Source organism: Colossoma macropomum, unplaced genomic scaffold (assembly GCF_904425465.1).
Source record: "Colossoma macropomum unplaced genomic scaffold, Colossoma_macropomum, whole genome shotgun sequence".
NCBI classification, from domain to species: Eukaryota; Metazoa; Chordata; class Actinopteri; order Characiformes; family Serrasalmidae; genus Colossoma; species Colossoma macropomum.
Genome location: NW_023494805.1, coordinates 2902042 through 2914628, shown reverse-complemented (window position 1 = coordinate 2914628; position 12587 = coordinate 2902042). Strand labels below are relative to the sequence as shown.

Genomic DNA, 12587 nt, shown 5'->3' with positions numbered 1-12587 from the left:
TGGTCTGATGAATTGAGCCAATCCTATGCGTAGCAGGCGACCAGCTGAGTTGTCACTTGATTAAGAACAGCTGACAACAGCTGGTGAGCTGAGATTGGGGCCTGAGCTTGACTTTGTGGCCTGCCTGAACTAACACTATGCTGTAAATGTGATGATCCGTTTCGTAGCAGTGGCGCTAGCTATGCAAAAGTTTGAACACCCTCGGTCAAACTCCATGCTTTCTTGATTTTCTATGTGAAAATAAGTTCATACATGCTGCACAGAGAACATACTTGAATATGGCATTTTTATACTCAAACCTGGTATTTTCTACACATTTTAGAGCACAGTGTTGATTTTTTTGCTAAATTTGAATGCAGCCCACACTGTAAAATATCGTTCATCAGTTCAACCCAAAAAATAACCTCATGTGATAACAAGAAATTTGTCAGCTAGAGAGAAATAAAAACATTTCAAACTGCCCAAACTGCCCTCAACGTGCTTGTAGTTTTTAATAGTTCCTCCCACGTTCAAGAGACACCATCAGAAGACGTCTTCCATATGGAAAGAAATATATGGGCATATATTTTAATAAATTTGAAATACATTTAAATACATTGCAGTCCATGCCAAAATACATTCCAAACGCTAAAATGTATTTCAGAATATCACCATATTAATCAAATATATTTTAATATTTCTTTATTTTAAAATGTATGGAGAAATATTACACACAGAAATGTACCATACAAAAATAAATGTATATAAATATGCTTACATACATTTGAAAATGTATGAAAACAGCCAGAATCCTGTCTGATGCTCTTCACTGTCTGATACCTTCTGAAATGAATTTGTATTCCAATATCTTCATTTTAAATATGATCAAATGATCCTTTAACAGGACAGAAGCGAGTGTTGTGGGTATTGATACTCTGTGAAAATGCAGTTATGATCTGATATCTTGTTTATGTGAAATACATTGTGTGTGAGAGTCTGACTGCAGACGTACATGGTCAATGTAAAGTACAGTGCAGATCACAGGAGTCAGTACGTTTAGTTACATCTGTAACCTTCATTACACACAACTGAACACATATTAACTAATACAGAAAAATCTATTTCAAAAATATATTTAACACATTTTGTCCTTTTTATACATTCCAAAAAGATATGTGATACATTTGGAATATGTTTTTCCATACGGGCTTAAATCTGGAAAACCTCACTGTAGAGGTGATGTCATGCCACAGATAGTAACAGATGGTGATTGGGTACATTTTTAATTTTGGATGCAGTGCCTCTTCAACACCATGACATGGTTTGAGGCAAGTAGGCATGCAGTTAGCACCATGCTAATCGGTGGCCTCTTACTTATTAGCTAAATTAGTTATGCAGCCTCAGTGCTAAACTCAAGAAGCAAACTTCAGACTCCAAACTTGGCTTTTGGGATAAGGGAGGAAAACTGTCCATTTTGCCCAGATTATCACTTTAACCACCTGTTTCCCTGAGACATCTGAGCGTCCTGACCTTTCTGGAACATCCCTCAGGTCTTCTTATTGCCTTTTCCTAAATGTCCTGCATTCTCCAAATCCCACAGCAACCCCAACAGCCCAGCTGGTCTCAGTGCGGACCCTCCTCTTCTTCCCAGCCTGCACGCGGCAGCCACTCAAAACCCTTAAAAAGAGAGCGCGCAGGCAGTGAACTAAAATAGTTCTGGACTTTGTAGTGTTGTCTTTGGCCGCCGCGTGGCCGTCCAGCTGATCAGCCAGCGCAGTCAGACGGGCAGCGTGTGGAAGACTTGCCTGACCACACAGCAGCTCCAGCACTGAAACTTCACGTGAAGTTTCAATTTCACAACTTCAGAAGGGTCTGTGAGGGTCAGCCGGTCTTTTGGAACTTGTGACTTTTTGGAGCTTCTTACATGGATGGATGTTTACATTTCTAACTGCCTTCTTGACTTGCTGGCTTCCACAGTTGGATTGGAATTGTATGTCGATGCTGTTTGGAAAATTTGATGAAATCTGTGGTCTTTTTTTAAAGATTATCAATCGATTTTTAAGGTTTTTTTTGTTTGTTCGGCTTTTTTCCCTGGACTTTAACAACTGATTCATCTCCCTCTGGACGATGATCTTCTCAAGCTCCACCTGAACGACCAAAATGGATGCAGTGAAGATTGTAATTTGTCTTCTTTTCGTCTGTGTAAGTATTCGACATTGTATGTATTAAGAAAACGTCCAGCGTGCTGCAGCTGCACACCAGCTTTCTGCTGTAACTTCATTCTCTCAGTGGAGGAGAGCAGATGTTCCTCAGAGAATTTGAAATATCATAGTCTGATGTCAATCAAGTTCAAAGCTGGTTGATCAGGGGTTTAGATTTTGTATAACATTTCATGCCGTTACTCAACGGCGGAAAATCCAGCAGACCTCATCACACCCTGAGCGGAATGACGGCTTTTATATGTTATGAAATTTGACGTGTGAAATGAGAGCGGCTGCAGTTCCTGTAGCACCGTCACTCAAGCAGAGAGGAACATGACACAGACGTCATGGAAAAGCGAAAAGGTTGGTCCCCATAGGACAGTCCAGAGTGTGTGGGAATTCTCAGTCCTAGTGGAGTCGTTATTCACTCGGTCAGGCATCCGCAGCGAGCGCGTGTCTTATACGGTGCTCACGTTAATAGAAATGATGGATTGGAAAACAAATATTATACCGTATAGGCAGAAGCAGCCGAAGCAGTGACTGGACAGTGGAGTGTTTTGTACACTAAAGAATTTGGAGTCATTGTCATGTGAACATATTTTGATATTTTATAAACTATAAATTTTACAAACTGTACAGTAAAAGGGGACTTTAGATATTTTATTCGATATTTCAAGAATCCCCTGAACAAGAAATGAATAAAATGATTTACGATTTACCTGATGTTTTTAAATTTCTGCCTTAATTTAATCTCCATATTTGCAACTTGATGAATTCTGAATATTCATTTTATTAGAACTTCATTCTTATTCCATATTGTAAAAATGAGTCAATGCTTTAACTTAAAGTGAATAACTTGGTTGCCTTAATATGTTGAGTTAATTGAACTTGAAATAAGTTATTTGAAAATAAAATAAGAAAATAAAATGCATATTGTTGTTCTGATAACTTACTATTAAAAGTTCAATAAACTCAAAATTAGTTTTTACTTTACAACATCAAACCATTTTTACAGAGCCTATGGGTATTTGGGTAATCCCTGCTGAATAATCCAGCAAAGACCAGGTTTTTCTGGTAGCTGGTTTCAGATGGTCTAAGCTGGTCTAAGCTGGCCTTTAATGGTCTAGGTGGTTGACATGGACATCCAGCTGGTCTAGATGAAAACCTACCCTGGTCAACCAGTTGGTTAAGCTGGAAACCGACTTAACAGGAAGAGCATCATAGGCATTTTTTCATTAGAGTTCATGGTTTGGCTGGTGAATCACCCTGGTCATGTTAGTTGACCACTTTGGCCAAGCTGGTCTGTAAACTCATTTAAAACAACTACAAATCCAATCACTCAAACCACTACAGGTCCAAGGTGCATTCAACAACCAAAACTCCACCCAGTACAACCAAAACCCCTCCCAGCTACAACTGAAACCCTTCCCAGTACAACTGAATCTCCTCCCAGTATGACCAAAACTCCTCACGTTACAGCCCAAACTCCTCCCTGTATGACAAAACCCCTCCCAGTACAACCAAAACTCCTCCCAGTACAACCCATTTAACATATTGCTGCTGTCGGAGCAAAACCTCATATCTCCAAAATGACAACTTTGCAGGAGGAAAAACGTACTTCACTTTTAATGTAAGTCAATGGAACTAGAATTTTTTTCCAAGTCATTCTGGGCCGTTTCTGTTGGTCCATTCATGAAATTTACAGACAATGTAAAGGGCAACAGGTATTTTCAAATTATGTCAAAAACTGAAAAACAATATATCAGTGATATATATTCATATTGTTATTCATATAACAATATGAATATATTACCTTGTTTTATGTACCATTGCTATGGGTCACCGTTACCAAACTTCTATGCAGGATCGTAGAACCTATACAGGAACAGTGTGCTTGTGTTTTTGGGACTGATCACACTTACATTTTTCATTCTTTCAAACACAATTTCTCCCCCGTAGCAAATGAATGGGAGAATGGTGAGAATATTTAAAGCTGACTGCTACAAATGATATCACAAAGGACATCGGTCACACTGACCTTCATAGACATGCAGACATTACCTGTAGACTCACTGACATAACAGTGCGCATGTACAGTATGTAACTTTCCCTTCTAGTTCAGTTATTCTGGCACACACTTAAAATGATGGTTTTTCTAGGGTTCTTTAGTAAAGGCAGTGGGTTTATTTAGAAATGAGTTCTATATAGAACCATTTCATGCTTACATGGTTCTTTGCATGGTTCAGATTGATAAAGAATGTGTTGTATATGGTTCTATGTAGCTTGCAAAGCTTGTAACAATAGCAGAACTCATTTTTGTGCTATATAGAACCATATACAGCACATTCTCCATCAGTGTGAACCACACAAACAACCATTAAAGAACAGAATGGTTCTATATAGAACTCAAGGTTCTAAATAGAACCATTTCATTTACTATAGAACCCTTGAAGAGCCATCTTTTTTACAACCCTTATTTCGAAAAAAGTTGGGATGCTGTGCAAAATGTAAATAAAAACAAAATGCAACAACATGCAAATCATTTAAACTCTATACTTCATTGAAAATAGTACAAATACAACATATCAAATGTTGAAACTGAGAAATTTTATTGATTGTTTTTAAAAATATATGCCCATTTGATTAATTGGCAACAGGTCAGTAACATGATTGGGTATAAAAAGAGCATCTCAGAGAGGCGGAGTCTTTCAGAAGTAAAGATGAGGAGGGGTTCACCACTCTGTGAAAGACTGTATGATCAAATAGTGCAACAATTCAAGAAAAACGTTTCTCAACATAAAATAGCAAAGAACTTTTGCTTTTCATCATCTACGGTACATAATATCATTAAAAGATTCAGAGAATCTGGAGAAATCTCTGTATGTAAGGGACAAGGCTGAAAACGTATTTGCTGGCCGTGATCTTTGGGCCCTCAGGCTGCATTAAAAACAGTCAGGATTCTGTAGTGGAAATCACTGCATGGGCTCAGAAACACTTCTGAAAACCACTGTCTGTGACAACAGTTCATCACTGCATCCACAAATGCAAATTAAAACAAAGATAAACAGGATGCAGAAATGCTGCCACCTTCTCTGGGCCTGAGCTCATTTAAAATGGACTGAGGGGAAAAGTGTCCTGTGGTCTGATGAATCAACATTTGATATTCTTTTTGGAAATCGTGGACACTGTGTCCTCCGGGCTAAAGACCACTCAGCTTGTTATCAGTGCACAGTTCAAAAGCCAGTATTCATGATGGTATAGGGGTGCATTAGTGCACATGGTATGGGTGACCTGCACATCTGTGAAGGCACCATTAATGCTCAACGATAAATACATGTTTTGGCAACATATGCTGCCGTCCAGATGACGTCTTTTTCAGGGAAGGCCTTGATTATTTCAGCAAGACAATGTCAAACCACATTCTGCATGTATTACAACAGCATTGCTCCGTATTAAAAGAGTCCGGGTGCTAAACTGACCTGCCTGCAGTCCAGACCTGTCACCACTGAAAACATTCGGCGCATTATTAAATGAAAATTATGACAAAGGAGACCCTGAACTGTTGAGCAGCTGAAATCCTGTATCAAACAAGAACAGAAAATGTCACTTTCTAAACTACAGCAGTGTCTCCTCAGTTTCCCAAACGCTTACAGACTGCTGTTAAAATAATAGATGTAGCTGTCAGCAGGCAGGTTAGTGGGTTTTCTAAGCACTTTAGTGTAACGAGCTTTAATGTTGTCCAGTTTTAAACTGAAGCGACGTGCCTCGGTGTGCTAAACTGTACAGCTGCATTATGAATTTGGACTGAGTGAGTTTAGACTCCTCCCTCCGGATAAACTGTAATGTTGAACATGATGAAAGCTTAGAAAAGAAGACTGTCACCTCATATTAGGTCATTCAATTAATCTGAATGAACCATAACCCCCACCCCACCCCGTTCAATTGGAACCCTGAGCACTTGTTCTTGAAAAAGATATTTTTAATTACAGCACTTACTAAACTGAACATTTCACTAAAATAAAAGATTTATTCACTTCAGTGAAGCGCAGCTAATTTCAGTGTTTTCCATTTTGTGAAAAGCATCCCCTAAAAAGAGCCACTGACCTAACTGCTGTCAGACTTGCTGATAAATGCTTATGAAAGCAGTTTGAAACGCTCTAACACTTTTAAGACCGACAAATGTGTGTAATTGGTGAGAGCAGTGGGATCTGAATGGCCCCATGCGAGGCCTAAGAGCAGCAGAGCGCTGGGCTGAAAGAAGGTAATTAATAATGGCTAGCGTTTTCTATGAGGACCTTTAGGAGAATGTGAAGGGGTTAAAAGCTCAGAGGGGTGTCTGATCAGGACCTGCAGAAAACAGCCAGGTTTAGTTCGCAGTAGCAGCTTTTAAAGCATTTAAGCTGCGACTGCGGTGCTGGAATTTAGCGCTGGTCATAAGTGACACATCCACGCTCCACCCACGAAGGTGTTCTCTTTTTAGCTGCTGTTGCTGGGATTGACATCCTTCGTTGTGCAGGTTTTGTGCTATAGTTACTTTTAAGGCTGACTTTACACAGTGAAACGTTCATGCAGCTTCAGTTCATGGAATGTCTTTCATGAAAGAGCCAATTAAAATGCAGATAACACATCACGTGATCACCGTTAAACAACACACCATGCTCTTATGCCCATATAAGGAGCTCCGGGTCTATAAGAAGAATGAATAAAGTTCTCAAAAATTGCCTCTTTCGAATAATCATGTGATAATCAAAATTGTTCCAACGCTGATATGTTTTGTCCTGTAAACATTCTTCTCTCGAATATTTCTGTATCCTCTGAATTACGAGGTTGTTAAAGAGTCGAAATATGAATATTGCTACATGTAAGCTAACGCTACTATGCACTGAATTGACATCATTGGACTGGCAGCCTTCTTAAAAAACAAAATTAAAATAAAAAAATTTTATATTTTTGCATAAATTTGACAAACTTCATAATAGTAGATAAAGATAACCAAATTAAACATTGATACAAAAAATATTACACTTGGTCATTTATTTATTGATGAAAATTATCGAATATTACACATCCGTGAATGTCGAAAAGTATGTGAACCTTTGCTTTCAGTGCAGCAATAACTGCAGTTAAACCTTTCCGGTAGCTGTTGATTAGTTCTGCACATTGGCTTGGTGGAGTTTTAGCCCCTGTGTACAAAACAGCTTCAGCTTCTTATGTTGGTGGGTTTCCTCCCATGAACTGCTGCTTCAGGCCCTTCCACATCATTTCTATAGGATTAAGGTCAGGACTTTGACTCGGTCATTCCAAAACATAATTTTATTCTTCTTTAACCATTTTTTGGTAGAACGTCTTATATGCTTAGGGTCGTTGTCTTGCTGCATTGTCCATGTTCTCTTGAGTTCCAGCTCATAGACAGATGTCCTGACATTTTCCTTTAAAATTTGCTGGTATAATTCAGAGTTCATTGTTCCATCAATGATGGCAAGTCGTTCTGGCCAAGATGCAGCAAAACAGGCCCAAACCATGATACTACCACCACCATGTTTCACAGATAGGATAAGGTCTTTATGCTGAAATGCAGTGTTTTTCCTTTCTCCAGACATAACGTTTCTCATTTAAACCAAAAAAATCTATTTTGGTCTCATCCATCCACAAAACATTGTTCCAATAGCCCTTTGGCTTGTCCATGTGATCGTTAGCAAACTGCAGATGGGCAGCAATGTTCTTTTTGGAGAGCAGCAGGTCTATCTTTACAACCCTGCCATACACAGCATTGTTGTTCAGTGTTCTCCTGATGATGAACATGGTCGGGCCACTGTGAGACAGGCCAGGTACCCTGGGTTCCTTTGTGACCTCACAGACTTTTACACTCCTTGCTCTTGGGGTGATCTTTGTTGGTTGACCACACCTGGGGAGCGTAGCAATGGTCTTGAATTTCCTCCATTTGTACACAGTCTGTCTGACTGTGGTTGCTGACTTCACCATGTTAGCGTATGTTCCAGCACAACACGCACCAACACACCACCACCACGTCAGTGTCACTACAGTGCTGAGAATGACCCATGCCCCAAATAATACCTGCTCTGTGGGGGTCCTGACCATTGAAGAACAGGGTAACAAAGTATGCAGAGAAACAGATGGACTACAGTCTGTAACTGTAGAACTACAAAGTGAATCTGTATGGTCAGTGGAGCTGATAAAATGGACAATGAGTGTAGAAACAAGGAGGCCGGACTCAATGAAGTGGCTGGTCTGTGTATTTATTTCAAGTGAATATCATTAGTGTTAGTATAAAAACAAATGTATGAAGTTAAACGTCAAGAGAGATTCAGTGGTGAAGTTTTAAAAGCCCCTGGCAAAATAAGATAATGTGTCTTTTATTATGGCTCAGCGGGTGCACAAATTGCCTGCTGCTCTGTTAGAAGTGATTCAGTTGTGCAAGTAAAAATGGGTCACAAGTTCATTTCTCTCCTCTAAAATGAATAGGCCAGTGTATGATTGCTCAATGTATCTCTGAAAACCTCTTTAAATAGATTCAAGTCTAGGTGGCCCTGCCTGACCAGGCCGGATAAAGGTCAGAAAAAGAATGAAGCAATTATATGAAGATAATAAAATGCTGCAAATATACACTACAAGTACACTACACTGTGTACATTACACACTTTATAGCAAGAACAATGCAGAAATACCAGCTGCTGGTATTTAGTGCAGTAATCCAATATGTTATGTGCAATGTTGAGTTATGTGTGTTACATGCACACTTTGCAGTGAAAACAGGCTGCTGGAGTAGTAAGTGTGCCCACATCTAAAGCACTCATATGGCCCTCATTAACATCAATCAAAAGTCCTCACATAGACCTCATTAGCATCAATCAAAAGTCCTCATATAGTCCTCATTTACATCAATCAAAAGTCCTCACATAGTCCTCATTAACATCAATCAAAAGTCCTTATATAGTCCTCACATAGTCCTCATTAACCAAGTCCTCATATGGCCCTCATTAACATCAATCAAAAGTCCTCACATAGACCTCATTATCAAGTCCTCATATAGTCCTCATTAACCTCAATCAAAAGTCCTCATGTATCCCTCATTTACATCAATCAAAAGTCCTCACATAGTCCTCATTAACATCAAGTCCTCATATAGCCCTCATTAACATCAATCAAAAGTCCTCACATAGTCCTCATTAACATCAAGTCCTCATATAGTCCTCATTAACCTCAATCAAAAATCCTTATATGGTTCTCATATAGTCCTCACTAACGTCAATCAAACATCCTCCCATAATGGATGAAGAAATTTGTTTAGTACTCTTGTTGAAGTTGAAAGGAATGCACTGTAAGTATAAATGTAAACATTAACGTTGGTGTAAACATAAAGGACCTAAACATCTCAGTGTTTGGCTTTAAATCTGATGCTCTCTTTAAAGAAACTTTCCCTCCACATTCCTTAAACAATCCCTTTAAACAGCTCCAGTCGGCCCAGGCTGCGTTTATTTACTCACCGTCAATTACCACATCGACCAAATAAACAGTAAACTTTGAGCTGAAGATGGCCTGAGGCTTCACGTCCCTGGAGCTTTGAGTTATTATCCAGAGCAGGCTGCACTGAAGCTCTTCTTCTAAAACTGCCCAGAGAGTGACTGTCCAGCAGGGGGTGCCCTGGAAAGTACTCAAATTTTTCATCTGAACCTGCCTCTGAGTTCTTCTGAAAGTAACAGAGGATCCCCAATGAGGCTGATATCAGAGAACATCACCTGATGAGCAGTGTGTACGAATTATGCTGCAGCTTTAATTATCCAGCTATAATTTTTCAAAGAATACATGCACAGAATATTTAAAGAGTGGAATTTTTCTTTAAAGTTTTAAAATCTTATTTTTTGTATGACTTGTTTGAAAAATGTGCCCCTTATTGGTAAAAATGTTACTTTACACATCTTATTCATCTTATAATAATTACATACTTTTAATTAATGTTAATGAAACCTAGTTAGATTGTAGAGAAAATTACTTTTCTTTACCCCATAACCATTTTTAAAATATTCTGCGCATGCATTATTTAAAAATCACTAGCCACTTTATTAAAAACACCTACCTTGTACTTCCACTCACTGGCCACTTTATTAGAAACAACCTACATTGTACTTTCTCTAACTCACCACTTTCTTAGACCTAGTAAGTCTAAGGCCAATAAGTGTGTATATGTAGATGTGTGTGTGTATACACACACACACACACACACACACACACACACACACACATACACATTATTATGTAAGTCTATTGTGTTATGTAAAATAAAATTCTAATAAAACTACTATCCAGAATAAAGTCCAAATAAAATGAATACCCAAAACATCTTGTATTTAATAAGTGGTGATGAAATCTCAGGCGTTTATTCACCATAATTGTACTATATTTAGCTTTAAAAACTTTATTGTATTATATATTAATAATAACTTTCCCCAGGAACCGTCCACAAAAATTGAATATACATCTTAAAGGGCTTTCAGGTGTCAAGCTTGTTGTATTCAGTCTACACTGTTGAATAAAATAACAATAATTATTACTTTACCCACCATCAGGACAAAACCTCACATCTCCATTTTTATTGTTTCTGCCATTAATAGTGTGTTAAACTTTCATGATGAATGGACCAAAAGAAATGCTCCAAAAATGATTGGGGAAAATCTTTTAACTTCCAGTCTAATATGCAATAATTCCAGTCTAATATAAAATCACTATATCATGAGATGTATATCATTATATATGATAGTAATGGATATTTCTTCTATCTCATCATCTACATATATATAATAAAACTGATGTACACTGTATCACTATACTCACTATATCACTATACAATAAAACTCATATGCAATTACTATTATAATGTAGTATTGCGTATAACATTTAATATAACATCTGGAGTGTGAAGGGAAAGGGCTATGTCACAGATGCTGGGGGTGATGGGTATTTCTGACCGCTGGGCTGGCCTGGCCTTGGTGATTTTCCCAGAAGTCTCGGGTCATCATCTGTCATCAGTCAGTTAGCTCAAAGAGGCGAGAACAGCTTTTTTACCCCTACAGAGTGTGTTTTTTCTCCTGAGGAGAGGACACACACACACACACACACACACACACACACACGCCCCACTGCACACACTCAACACACGGCCAGGCAAGACATCGACAGCAAGCAAAACCAGGCGCACCAAAGCAGCCGCACTGAGTGAGAGCGTACACACGGCTAAAGCACAGCTAGCGTGCGGTAGTGGTGGATTAGCACTGTTTTTCCAGGAGGGTAAAGCCTCGCCCAGCCCAATATGGAATGAATTTAAATCCCTTACATTTCCTCAAGGACGTGCTCATTTTAATCTGCGGCAGGCGTTATGCAAGACTGATCTTTTATTCTTAATTTTTTAGGTCACTTTTTAATGCCGCAGCCAACTTTAGAACACTGTATTAATGCAAACGCATCAAAGAATTCATCAAAGTATCGTCCGGGATTAATAATGCATGTAAAAGTGCTGTTCCCCAAAACTTTTATGCTCTTTATGTTCCTCAAAACTGAGGAGGAGAGAAGAGGAGGTTGCGTACGGATCATTTTCTGACATTAATGATCTGATTATACATGCAAAAAGTTCTATCGAGTTTTGTGCGCTAAGCTAATTTTCGATTAACGCCGCTCATTGTCACCAATCGCAAACACTTGAGCTTTTTCAATGAAGCTAGTTTGGATTAAGAGTATGTAAGTAGTGTCTGGGTTTGATTCCCTGGCTGGGCAACCAGGGTCCTTTCTGTGTGGAGTCTCTCCATGTCTCTGAGTTACAAGCTTCAAATGTTCATGTTTCAGTCAGAAGTCGCATCAAACCCAGGCTGAATCCCAAACGGCTCTGTACTCCCTAAATAGTGTTCTAGCTATGAAAGCTTAGAAATTCTAGCCTCTACAGTCAAACAGTGCATCATTTATCGAGTGTTGATGTGTCCGAGTCCCAAAATGACAGTTTTTTAGCTGTATTTTGCTCTGTTGAGCTGCAGGAGTCAGTATTTAAACTCCTACGTAGTGCACTATGTAGGGAGCAGGGAGCCGTTTGAGATTCAGCCCCAGCGTCAGAAGAGGGCGCCACTGAATTGGTGCTAAATAAGACTCGATGTGGTAATTTGGTGACCAGAAAGTACTTATAAAGTGAAAGTTTTCTGCATTAAACAGTGCTGTGCATCATATGTTCATTATTATACAACAAAAAGTTTAAAAATCATGAAATGACTGCAGTGTACAGCGATGGGCGACCAAACATTCTGCTCATTCAAGGGTCAATGGTTGCTTGACAATGATACCATTCTCAAAAGGAAAGGATATTTCTTGGCGGATTACTTGTTTATGTTGATTATTATTAATAATAAC

At 38.8% G+C, this 12587-nt stretch overlaps 1 protein-coding gene across 1 annotated transcript in view; it reads left to right on the top strand.

Moving 5' to 3' along the window:
- The first annotated feature begins 1716 nt into the window (after positions 1-1716).
- LOC118826726 (corticotropin-releasing factor receptor 2) overlaps positions 1717-12587 on the top strand; it is a 178005-nt gene continuing 167134 nt past the window's right edge. The window contains exon 1 of the mRNA XM_036597775.1: positions 1717-2181. Coding sequence (XP_036453668.1) covers positions 2140-2181 — 42 coding nt within the window. The 5' untranslated portion in view covers positions 1717-2139. The remainder of the gene's footprint in view (positions 2182-12587) is intronic.